Source organism: Cottoperca gobio, chromosome 21 (assembly GCF_900634415.1).
Source record: "Cottoperca gobio chromosome 21, fCotGob3.1, whole genome shotgun sequence".
Lineage (NCBI taxonomy): Eukaryota > Metazoa > Chordata > Actinopteri > Perciformes > Bovichtidae > Cottoperca > Cottoperca gobio.
In genome coordinates, this window is record NC_041375.1 from 12,770,656 (window position 1) to 12,783,384 (window position 12,729).

Here is a 12,729-nt window from a genome sequence, read left to right on the forward strand (position 1 = left end):
GAAAGGGCGTGTACTCTGGTTGGAACCTGTCTGTCCACAACATGGCATTGTTATGTCATACTATTGTTAAGATAATCATTCTAATCAACGTGTATGCCTATCTAAAATAATTTGAAAGGTCTATGAAAGAGATTTTGAAATGTAATTTTGTTGTATTACTGGTCGTCTGTAGACAGTTAACCCACTACTGATCAGTTGTCTTACATTTGCTACAGTACAAGTTTCCATAAGGATTAACCTTTGTCTATTATTGACATTTTCATCTTTTTTGATGATCACCTGTATATCACCTGAAGTATCTATAGTTCCTATTCACGGCATACATTCTGGGTAAATTGGATAAAGTGATAAATGGAGGGAAAGATTAATCTGTGGTTAAGATTACATGTTAAAAGGTTTCAAAACATGCATCAATGTGTGTTCAGCAAGGGAGAGAGCATTGATTTAAAGGGGACAAGGCAACAGGCAAGCATCACATTAGACACTCAATTCCCCAGGTCTGTACGGTGTTGCTGAAAAGGGTCTGAAGGGAAAAATTGCATCGATATCTTGTGGGAATCGACAGGGAAAAGTAAAAACAATGCAGTGAATTCAGTGTAAATCTTGAAAGGACAAAGACAAAATAAATCCAAGCCATAATGACAGAAAAAGTAATTATGTAACAAACAAAAGTATACGATTTAAAGAATGAAAACATGCTATAACAGTTGCAATCTGAATTTACACAAAACTAGAGGCAATAGGTCAAAATGTAGGCCAGAACAAAATCTACTTTTTATGTTACTAAATTCCTGATGTGGTTGAAACTAATGTCATTTTCAACTTCACTCCTACACTGACACATCATGTGGGTGTTCATACAGTATATAACTGTTGGCACAGACCATGCTGAATGACTTGGCAGTATTTTCATTTTACTGTAGGGCCTGAACATTCTTTATAAATGGAGGTTAACATCTGCCAGCAGATTCTTTCCATTACCAGACGCAGTAAAATAAGGGGTTGGGCCAAACAAAAGCATACGTGACATATGACACTATTGTTTTTTTGAACATCAATCTGATTTCTATCAGTAAGATAGTCCTACTGGTTTTCCATCTTCATTCCTTTCATAAGCGCTGCGGAAGCTGATCCACAGTTAGGAATAGATTTCCTAAATGGCTCTGAAAACCAGGAGGATTTCAAGGTTTTTTAAAGGCTTGAATTGTACTTTACTCAGCACTAGACGAGGACACAAAAAAGACGACTGCCACGTGTTACACACATTAAGCATACAGAGACATATCAAGTATTAGCAGAGAGCTCTGCCGCTATTCCCAAGGACTACAAACATCCAAATGTTGGAGTCTGGGGTCAAAGTTATACAAATGAAAAGGTCCATAGTATGTAAACTGCCTCAAGTACATTCTTTTCTTTGACCTCTTCTAAGCTACAGTTTAGTGAGTACATAAACATGCTCACAAATGATCAATTTGAGGGAATATTTAAATTGCATATACAAAGTCAGAATTGAATTAAATTCTCTCATAATCGAGTTTCTCTGTATTTTAAAACAACCTGTTTGGTGGTACAGTTTTGTTAACTAAACGTAACAAACCTGACTAAGATATAAACTCTTACAATGATTACACAATGACATTTATGTCATAATTTCTAAATTTGAGCTGTTGACTTCTGATTAAGATTAAGACATAGATACAAAAATATAAGCAAAAGCAAACAAACGTCGTTTCATTTTCATTTCACTCATTCAAAACTTTTATTCAACTTGAAAATTACACAACTATTGTACAAAGCAAGTCATGAGACGATGCTCATACCAAAGAGTTTTTAATCAAAATGTGGGCATCCTCAGGAATGGAAAAAATAAAGTGTGTTATGACATGACAGCTAGTGTTGTCAAGATACAATGGCTCCTTGGTGGCATTTCAATTCCTTTAGACGGTAGTATGATTAGCAATAACACTATTACGGTCAATGACAAATAAAAAAAAGGCAAAAAGAATTAAGCGAAGCCCCATTAACATTCATCATGATGTTGTCATATTTCCTACATTTCCAACATCAGTTATATTGAAATGTATTCCCATGTAACAAATGTTAATACTGGCACTGCATATAAATATGGCATAAGGGAGAAAAGTTACACAAACACTGAAATACGGTGGAAGCAGAAATTAAATACACTTATTTTTAACAAATTGTGAGCTGGGAATCATTAGCTTCTTCCTGATTTTCCAGTTTAAAAAGGTACTTCGCAGAATTTTTAACCACTAGGGGCATTGTGCTGTGATTTCTTGTGCAGAGTCACAAAGACTCATATGCATGTGTGCTCAAAGCGCAACATAATACACTTTCCTGACGCAAGTTTAACGCGTATGCACTGATCAACAGTCAGTGGCACTAACACGCTAAGAAGCATTGTGTTATAAAAAAATTAAAAAGGCAGTGAAGAAGAAGTCTGCTAGCAAACATAATTGAAAACATTGCAGGGTTCAAAGTACTTCAAAAATAAGTTTTGCAAATGAATTTCACAAATGCTTTCTGAAGTAAGTAAATTAAATCTTTTTGGTAAGAAACACACGAGTGTAAACACATCTTTGTCTACAAGAAAACTCCACAGGGTACCTTAAATTAAAAATGCATTATCTTCATACTGTTTATGATCTGCGAATGCTCCTTCATACTTTTGTGGTTTTATATTTAAAAAAAAAAGAAGAAGAAAAAAGTGTATATTTAAAAAAATAGAATAGCGAAAGTTTAGATGGTCAACATCTTTGAATCTCACAAAATGCTAAACTGAGAAGACTCGCATACAACACTTTCTGCTGCAGTCATTATATGACACTTTTCTCACTAGTAGTGCTGGTAATAAATATCAGAAATTGTGTCAAATATGAGGGTGTTATTAAGGATCCAAATTCAACATACAACCCAAAAACATATTTCTAGATTTACTTACAGTACAACATGTTTGGCAGCCCAGAATTTTGAGCATAAGGTTCAGTCACAGTGGTCTCTAAGGACCTGATTGCACAAATCTGAAACCATAAAAAGTAAATAAAAATAATACACCATGAAACAAGTTAAAACAATGTTGTATATTCCATACAAATAAATGTCCCTTTTAACACTGCTTTTGGCACTTGTGTGTGTCAGGAAAGTGAGTGGTCTCATCAATAAACGATTTTCCAGTGTGTGGGCTGCTCACATTCTTTCTCAGTGTCCCCACAGAAACGAGTGTATGTAGCTTTAGGGTCAAAACCCAAAATCTCCCTCTCTTCATGGATCCGGAAAGAGAAGGTGGACACTGAAGTTCCTATGAAGAATCTGAAAAAAAAAAACAGTGATGAATGAGACGTGGATATGCAGTGAGAGCAGCACGTGCAGGGCTGACTCATTTTTCAAGTTGAAATACTTTCAAGTAATTAGGAGTGACTGACAAAGAGTCATTTGGCATTACAATTATTTGTTCCAAGTAGGTCATAGGGTATAACAGAAACTAAAATTAGTCCTCAATAATTACCTGTATTCATTTACACATAATGATAAAGCAGCAAGAGCCTACAACCGCATTAGTACCTCTGTGAGGCTGTACCTAGGCACAGTGGTGCTGTGAACTAAATGCTAAAATGCTCAAAATGACGATGCTAACATTAATCACATGGGGCAGAGTTGTTAAAACTAAAAAGGCCTGGGATTTAATGAATTAAACACAGCTAAGAACTTATGATTAACAAATGTGTGCCATCTTATTGTCTAATACCAATAAGTTGATTGAAGAACTGTTCATCATCATGTATTGAAAACATGTAACAAAACTATGAAAATTAATTTACCCTGCATGGGCACATATCCACTGGTCAATGATGGCCACCCCTCCATCTTTAAAGAGCTCCAGGTCCTCTTTGGACGGCTCAAACCGCACCATGTCTGGCAGCAACCTTCTCAGCTCCTTCGATTCTACAAAGTTACATGAATTAAACAGGATTATAAATGCAATCATAGTGAATATGATTGTATTGATATGCTACTGCTACTTATATTATTATACTACTTGGTCTTCTCATTACAGTATTATTATCATTATAATATACTGAATTATTTTTGTTTATTTATGTAAATACCGTTTTAAATGGTTTTAAAACATAATATTTTTTTCCCAATTGAAAGAAAATGATTTTTATAACTAAATATATTGGCCTTTTAAGTAAAAAATATATATACTTGTATCAACCTTCATAACACTATTTCATAAGCTGGGAAATACTGAAGCAATCATAATCATATCAATATTACTAAATACATGTCTCCATGTCATTGGGTCATTTAAATGTGCAATAAATTGTAAAAAGTCTCTAAATGTGCCCGTATGTCATTACCTTCCTCATCTGCATCTGTTGCAACAAACACATTTTCGAGTTTATACTTCTTCATTAAGCTGCGCATTTTATTCACTGCCCCTTTAAGGCTTGGTACATCCTCTCGGTGACCCCAGATGAAGTCCTTCCTGCGCAGGTGGACCCCCAGATATGGACCGCCTTTTGCTGAGCCCAATTTGGCCTGAGGAGGATATCAAGAAATAACAAACCACTGTTTAAGTCTAAGAGCCAGGGATTTGTATTGCCAACCCTGTAGCTTTTATGCATAAGTCATGGAATGGAATTAAAAAAAATCACAGCACTACCACAATGAAATCTGACAGCAAACCGGTATTGAGCAGTCAAGGGTGTGATTGACTAATCTGATTGGGTGATATAATAGGTTTGGAAAATTCAAAAGATTCTCAAATATGTAAGAGCCAAAACTTAAGCGACGCAAATGCACTCACATGGTACATACTGAATACTCTACAGCACATTCCCACAGCCTTGATAATAACATAATCATGCAACAACCAGATACACTGACTCACCTTCATGCGAGTCCAATCCTCACTGTAAATGGTATGGTCTCTGTCATCTGTAGAGTTCAAGTACTTTGCTCTGAAGTCATCTCCTATGAGTCTCAGGTGCTTGGAAAAAACCATACTGCGGCGGGTCTACATCAAACACAGAAAATTGTTCTCCCATATCATGTTCCGGAAAGAATATATGAAAAGATATAGTACCCGAAACCAATATTACGAAGAAGAAGAAAAAAAGACAGTATGCTTGACTTACATCCCAGTAATCCTTTCCAGCATAGTGATCATGGAGGAGTGTCTCTGCTCGGTCAAGCATAACTGATCTGCAAAAGGGCGCGGTGCAAAAAAGGTGTATCCATGTCAATGTTGCATAGATCTCAGAGAAGTTAAAACTGTATGTGAAACCAACCAAACCATGAATAGATTAATCACAGGTTTTGTTGTCTTATAGAGGATTACCGGTAATTCTTAATATTTTGGCAGTTTAAGCTAGAGACTGATACCTGTCGTCTAATGTGCACAGTCAGATTAAAAATGGTTAATAGTTCATATTAAATTTAACTTCAGAAGCTTTCCTGGAATAGGAGTGCTAATTAAAGCCAAAAAACAATGATTTAATAATATAAAATGAGCTGCTCATTCTCATGCTGTAACTCAGACAACAAAGGGATACGGTCTAATCATCATCATCATCAAGCTCAATGGAACTGAATGCAACCACAACATTAAAAAATAATCATATTGATTTATCTGCCACAGACACATTTTACCAGACATTGGTGTTTGACAAATGTAAACACATGTATGGTTATAGTCATTTTATATCAGCATGTTCATCTATAGACTCACGTCACTGTGATGTTTCTCTGAAGAACTGGGGCCATGATTGAGGCGTGGCCTTGGGCTGATATACACGTTACATTTCGAGCTCTGGTCTCCTCGTAGCCCCAAAACCAGCCCCTTGGAAACACACACAAACAAGATGGATGAGACAGTTGATGAAGAGATGGGGAGAGAGAGAAAGGGAGAGAGAGAGAGCGAGAGAGAGAGAGAGAGAAGAGAAAAAGAGCGAGAGAGCGAGAGAGCGAGAGAGCGAGAGAGCGAGAGAGCGAGAGCGAGAGAGCGAGAGCGAGAGAGCGAGAGCGAGAGCGAGAGAGCGAGAGAGAGCGAGAGAGCGAGAGAGAGCGAGAGAGAGTTATTCTACTATAATTACAACTCATTTTCTTAAGCACTTAAGCTTAATAGATATCTTGCATGTTGGAACAATAAGCAACAAAATAAGGGCAGGATAGAGAAAGGGAGGATTGGGAGAAACAATTTAATTCATGTTAAGAATGTAGATTCTTATCTTCTAAGTTTTTTGAATTCATACAGAACTTCCAAAAATACTTTGGAAAACATTTTTGTTCTACAAAAATATGTCTATTGCTACTGATTGACAATAATCCTACACACTAAATCCAAGTCAAGCATTGTTGTGCTATTTGTTGAAAAATCACAAAAAATATCAGTTTTATTGTTTGTGTACAATTTATTTTTAGGTTTCTGAGAAATACAACTGCAGCAAGCCTAAGCCTATTCATTTGAATATATATTTTTTGTATAACTTATACTTATAATTCTTGAAACCACTTAGATATGTGTATTATGAAAATGTTACCTTTTGTCTGAGGTGTTCCTTCACATTATTGCTATCCGTTGATATAACTTTTACAAATATAAAAACTCCCTACTCTCATACACACTTTACTCTACACCTTTATTAGCTCACAGCAGAGGATTAGAACGTGAAAGCAGCAGCCTTACGTACTGAATCGAGAATCGATTTAGAATTGGTAATTGAAGAATCGAAATCAAATCGAATTGTGACATACCGAAAGATTCACACCCCTGGAAAAAGTGTTCAGAAAACATCAGCGTCATGACAACTAGCATGGTTAAGAAAATATTGCAGTCAGGGTTAAATACTACACCTGCCAAAACAGGATAAAATCCCCGTCTCTGGTGTCAAACAATTTATACACGCAGCCACCACATGATATACGCACCCTTACTTTTCACTGTGCTATGAGAATGCTACACATTACATTGCTAATGCAAATCAGCTGTGTATAAGTAGAACTAGTAAGAGGTAGTGTTGATCTTTTGCTTTTGCTTTACCTGTAGTAGCCCTGTTTATCTTTGGAGTACATCAACTTGTCAATGCATGGCCGCTCATCAACTTTTTCCTCCCATTTCCCATCAGTCCATCCCTCAGCGTAGTTTTGCAGTACCAGAACCTGGTCTATGAAGGGGCCTCCATTCTCTAGATCCAAGGGAGGAACAAAACACTTTCACTGGGTGTTTGGCTTCAACACATTTAAACTAAGCTAAGGAGCGCTCTGTTTTAACAACTGATTACAAAAAAAGTGATGAATATGTATTGTGAAAAAGAACCATTAATAATTAGTAGTATAAACAGATAGTATCAAAAGCTTAAAGAAATACTTAATTTATTTGTAAACCAGATACAGATAATGATGTTTCAATAGGTTCACATGCCAGACAAATGTAAACCTTTCAAAACATGTAACTCTAACACTAGTATGGGTTACCATAATTAAAAGCTCACCAGCAATGAATTCCTCATATTCAATAACAGGCACATTGACCTGTAGGCTAGTGAGGCTGAAGAACTCGCCCCATGGGATGCGAATCTGGTGGATGTTGGAGCTCTGCCAGTGGTACAGTCGACCCCATGGGGGCAGCACCAATACCCAGTCATCCCCCTCCTTCCTCAAAGTCTTCACCAGGGAGGCCATGCGGATATAGACATCTCTACGCAGATTGAAACCCTCCGGGGGGTTCACGTCATACAAAAGGTAGCTGAAATGACAAGAGAGGACATGAGATCTTGGAATTTGAAAAAGCTTTGGATGGAAAAAAAGCAGCATCAAGCTCTTTGGTCAGTGAAGGCTAACTGTCTACATCAAACCTACCTCAGCAACATACAGCAACCTTGATCCAATTAAAATGTCAAGTATCACCTGTACAACAAAAGCAGGGCTGCACTTGTAACATTGCAGCTGACACCTTTCAAATTATGTTTACTCTAGGACCTTTAAGTAGCAATAATGTTATGTTAATGTAATAATAATGTATTCTTATCTTAGGCTTTAAGTGTATTTATATGTGGTTTTAAGTATCTCGATTTATTTAACTATTAGAGCAGTTCACATCCAGTGCCAACATTTAAGAGGTTGTTTGTTGATGGAACTGGATGACTGCCCAACAGGAAATATTCAATACAAGAGCTTCACAAAAACAATTACACAAACAAAATAGTGCCTTGGTATGATCAACAGAGAGTTCACAGAGGAGAGTGAAGCACCAGGAATACACTAACAAGTATATGCTGTTGTTAATGGTTATATGCTATGGTCAATTTGTTGTTCTTATTACTATTTTTGGTCATTTTCGTTTGTGTCATAAGGCAAGGACACAATGAAGTTGCCCAATTATTCAGTTGTAAACTTATAAAGAAAAAAATATATAGTGCCAAATCTTGATTAAAAATATATATGACGTGTTGGTCCATACACGTTTATGACATTGATAGCACCATCGTACCCAGTTGTTGTGGGGAGACTACTGCTAGCTGCAGGATACAGCCATGTCGCAAACAAATGCCGATGCACAGGTAAAACTACCACTAACGTAAGTGATTCATAACACTTTACGTAAACAAACCTCAACATCCTATTCGATATGACATCAGACATTATTTCGTGGCACGTGACTTTAGCTGACCTCTACTAAGTAGCGCTAAATTATTTAGTAAATTTGATCCATCATATTCGGTTTAGTCAAATAAATCCACCCTCAGAAAACACATAGCGTTACTGTCCTGAACAGATGAGCGACGATACGTCCCCATTCTCAGTTAACGTTAGCAACGTTCTTATTCCGTTACTCCTACACTGTAAAGGGCGAAAAATAGGAGATTCAGGGTCTCCTTAATGAACCCGTTATACGCCGAAATTGACTACAACACAATAGTGTTTTGTCAATTGTATTAGGGGATAAGTCTTCAAAGATGGTGTGGTTCTAGTACGCAAGTAGCCATTAAACGGACAACTTTTTAAATGGACTCAGGTACACCTTTACCTCTCAGCAAGCCTGCCGGGGCTATCAACACAAGCGGTCATGTCTGGCAAACGGGATAAAAACAAAGCCTTAAAAGGGCAATATTGTAACCGGAAGCTGTAAGGTTAGTTACCTTTCAAATAAACATCACTACACAGTAGACACCTAGAGACAGTTGAACAAAAAATAATAACTAACGAATTTTAGCACAGAGTAGCTAGCTAACAGTAAACGTAACATGTCAGGAAACCCACCGTAGATCCCTAGCGGCAGCGATGGGTACAGTAGCCGTGTGGCTTGCACTGAACACATTGTCGGCGTTTACTGTTTCAAATGCTGCACAAGCGATGAAAATAGATAAAAAGAATGCAGTAAACGAATAGATTGAAGCAATGATTACCACTGGTATATGCACTGCTCTGTGCGCCATATTTCCTCAGAGCCACGCACTTCCGGAAGGGTAAAAAGCGTCTGTACAGTTGCCAAGCAACCAGTAGTGACATACAAATCACGTAAATGTACATTTTAGTTGATTAAGCTATTTAGCCAAGATATAACACTAGTATTTTACCTGGTCTACCTTGTTCTACGATGTGTATCAAGTATTTATGTTGAATTCAATTTAAAAGTCTTAGACAGAGCTACAACGCATTAGAAGGTATGGACACTGACATGTTTTGATAACAAAACGTTCCAAATAATTATGTAATAACTCCACAGGACTAAAAGTCCACAGGCAAACTGGCTGTTCCATGTGTACATGCTGTACAACTCTGTACACACTAGAAAATAAAACTGAATTAAATAATAGAGATTTTGCTACTCCTGCTCTTAAATTGCCCCGCTTTAGTTAATATTGGAATATTTTAATAATTATGTTAGTTGGTCCTATTTGGAGATGTTTCTACTTTTCTTGCTGTATGCCATTATCTTAATGGTGCCTTTGGTCCCAGTGATAACTTCACAGGTCAGCATCATGGTGATTGAACAAGTGCAAATGGCCAGGCTGTTTCGTGAGAACTTTAGGACCAAAACTGCTGTTCCATCAACACCTGGACAAAACATGTGGTGAAAGGTTTTATAACTCTGTACATAAAGGAAATCTGGATTATATGTAAGAGATCAGGGTTTTCAAATTGTGACTATTCATTCAAAGAATATAAGTGATTATTTTCTCAAATATTTTCTTGGTAAATTGACTTCTTCGAGACAATCACCTATGTCAATGCAATGCCCTGTGGCTTGGAGGGACTCGGGCCTCTCACCATTGGAAACCATGAGGAATAAACTGCAGACAGTAGATGCCCAGATCCAGCAGTGCTCCCCCTCTATCAGCTTTCTCTCAGCCAAGTGAGGAATGTGGGTGAGTTGAGCCCCCAGATCCACCCTCACCATCTGAACATCCCTCACTTTACCCTGGCCCAGCAGTCTCCTCACTTCAAGTGATAAAGGAAAGAAACATTGCCTGAATGGAGACATGGAATGGTTTGAACAGATAAATAGTGAATGGTAAATGTAATTTCAGTTTAAATATATATATATATATTTAGTTACCTCCATGAGAAAGACAAAGACAAAATTGTATCAGGATGCAGTGATGCATTCCTGCATCTCCCTTGAATTCATGGCAACAGGCTTCTCAATAAACACGTTCTTTTTGGACTTCATAAAGAGTTTACCAGTAGTCAGGTGGTAAGGATGGATGGTGCCGATGTACACATCTATTTTATTTAGCCTTTATTTATACAGGTAAAATCTCATTGAGACACAGGGTCTGATTCTCAAGAGAGACCTGATCAAATAGTAACAGTACCATACAAGTTACAGACTTACAGGACACTAAACTCAGAGGCAACAGTCAAATAAAACCTCATATGAGAGGGAAAGAAAGAGTGGTGTTTAGGAACATTATTTAAGACTTGACTTATCCATGTAGTGCATGTATGTAATTCAGAGACCACTAGTCTTGGAGCTGGTTGAGATTCAGTAACTGGCCTAAAGACATCTGAATTTGTTGATTCAATTTAGACCAAAATAGTATGCCATATGCTGAAAGAAAAACCCACCAATGACTGGATCTTTTGCCAACTCATAACTCCCATATGCTCGATAGATGTTGTGCTTTTTGGCTAATTCTTCAGCGTGCTGCAGCCACCATCTGAGGATGAACGTACGTTTGAAGTAATGCAGCATTTATGTGTGCAGTGATTTATATTGAATGACTATTTACGGAAATTCAAATAAAATAACAATGAGCAGAAATTTGTCGATTATTGAAATGCAGGAGCAACCATAATTTCACAAATGAGTAGAGTAAATAACCTGGAAAGAAAAAAAATTCAGTTATTACCACATACATTTCTGTTCTCCCTGCTGCTTAATGGTGCCAATTAAAGAATACTGGGTGTTGTGTTGCAACAAAAGGTTTAATTGCACCTGCTGGAAGGGGAAGTGAGGAGCATCTACCACATTTCCTCATACTTGTAGACACTTATGTAGAAACCAGTTCAGAAGTGTGCAGTGGTTCAAGGCTGACATCTGTCAGCTGCAGACAGAAGTGACTTATTAGTGAAAAGGGCAAACTATGGGATTGATTGCTTTTCTCAAGGGCACCTCTGAGGTTAGACTAATGGGAACAGTTAATAACTACTTGTGTGCGTGTTTATATTCTCAATTCAGTCATTGCCAATATTATTTAGGCTAACCCATCAATGCAATAGGGCTTGGTACACACTTAAACACAAAGTATATGATTAATTTACACGTTTTCTGTTGTGATGCAATTTACACAGTACACATCTTCCACTGTATGCAACGTTTTGGTAGGTGTGTACATTAGCTGAAATACACTTCACAAGTTACCAGTGGTCTTTGGGATTCAGGGTCCTCAAAGAAACAACGAAATCATGACTAATTTAGCCTGCACTGCATATTCCACAGCGTGTTGCCATTGCAAATTAGCTAGCATTGACTCAACGTTTCAACTATCAGATTAGCAGTTGCATACACAACCCTGCGACGTATTTACCTCTGCTCTCCACTAGGGGCGCCTCCACACTGGACATGGTACAATCCCCAGAATATCGATATCCAGATAAGGCCTGCATTTGATCATTTTCGTGATGTATCAGTTAGCTCGATGACTGTCATTAATCAAAGTTGGGACATGAACTGTCATAAAAAGAGCGGTTCCAAGTTTCCCAGCATGAACGAAGCAAAAGGCAGAGAATGACTCCGTAGCACCAGAATACATTTTAAGCAAGGATTTCGGTTTGTTTAGTTGTCCACCATATATAATACGACAAAAATGATTTGTTTATATGAGACATATGATTGTCTTCATGTTACCAAATTGATATGGTAATATATAAAAAGGTCAGGTGACCCAAGAATGGTTCTACTAAGGTGCATGTCTGAACGGTCCTAGAGACCAGTTCCTGCTCCGTAGAAATTGCTTCACAAGATGGATTTCACTGAACCCTAATGGCTGAGCTGTAAAGCTACAGACATTGCAACAAAATAAGGCCAAGCAATAAACGAACACTTGCTCTCAACACTGTTAAAATAAATTATCAGGTTCACAATCAATAAAAAGTTTGATAAAAGAAACTGAAGAATTCATTTTTAAAGTAAAAAAACAGAAGGAAATACATTTTGGGGAAAGACTTATAGGGCAACAAGTTTCAAACTAAATCAGG

At 37.4% G+C, this 12,729-nt stretch overlaps 1 protein-coding gene and 1 pseudogene across 1 annotated transcript; both read right to left on the reverse strand.

The window, feature by feature from the left end:
* Positions 1 to 1,734: 1,734 nt before the first annotated feature.
* On the reverse strand, positions 1,735 to 9,474 carry pofut2 (protein O-fucosyltransferase 2). Its single transcript, XM_029458346.1, has 9 exons — positions 9,286 to 9,474; positions 7,518 to 7,771; positions 7,067 to 7,211; positions 5,756 to 5,866; positions 5,163 to 5,229; positions 4,916 to 5,041; positions 4,383 to 4,563; positions 3,840 to 3,963; positions 1,735 to 3,330 (listed from the first exon to the last, which is right to left on the reverse strand). The coding sequence occupies exons 1-9, from the start codon at positions 9,459 to 9,461 to the stop codon at positions 3,177 to 3,179; spliced, it is 1,338 nt and encodes a 445-aa protein (XP_029314206.1). The 5' UTR covers positions 9,462 to 9,474; the 3' UTR covers positions 1,735 to 3,176.
* Positions 9,475 to 9,919: 445 nt separating this feature from the next.
* Positions 9,920 to 12,096, reverse strand: LOC115026520 (trans-1,2-dihydrobenzene-1,2-diol dehydrogenase-like; annotated as a pseudogene).
* Positions 12,097 to 12,729: the final 633 nt, after the last annotated feature.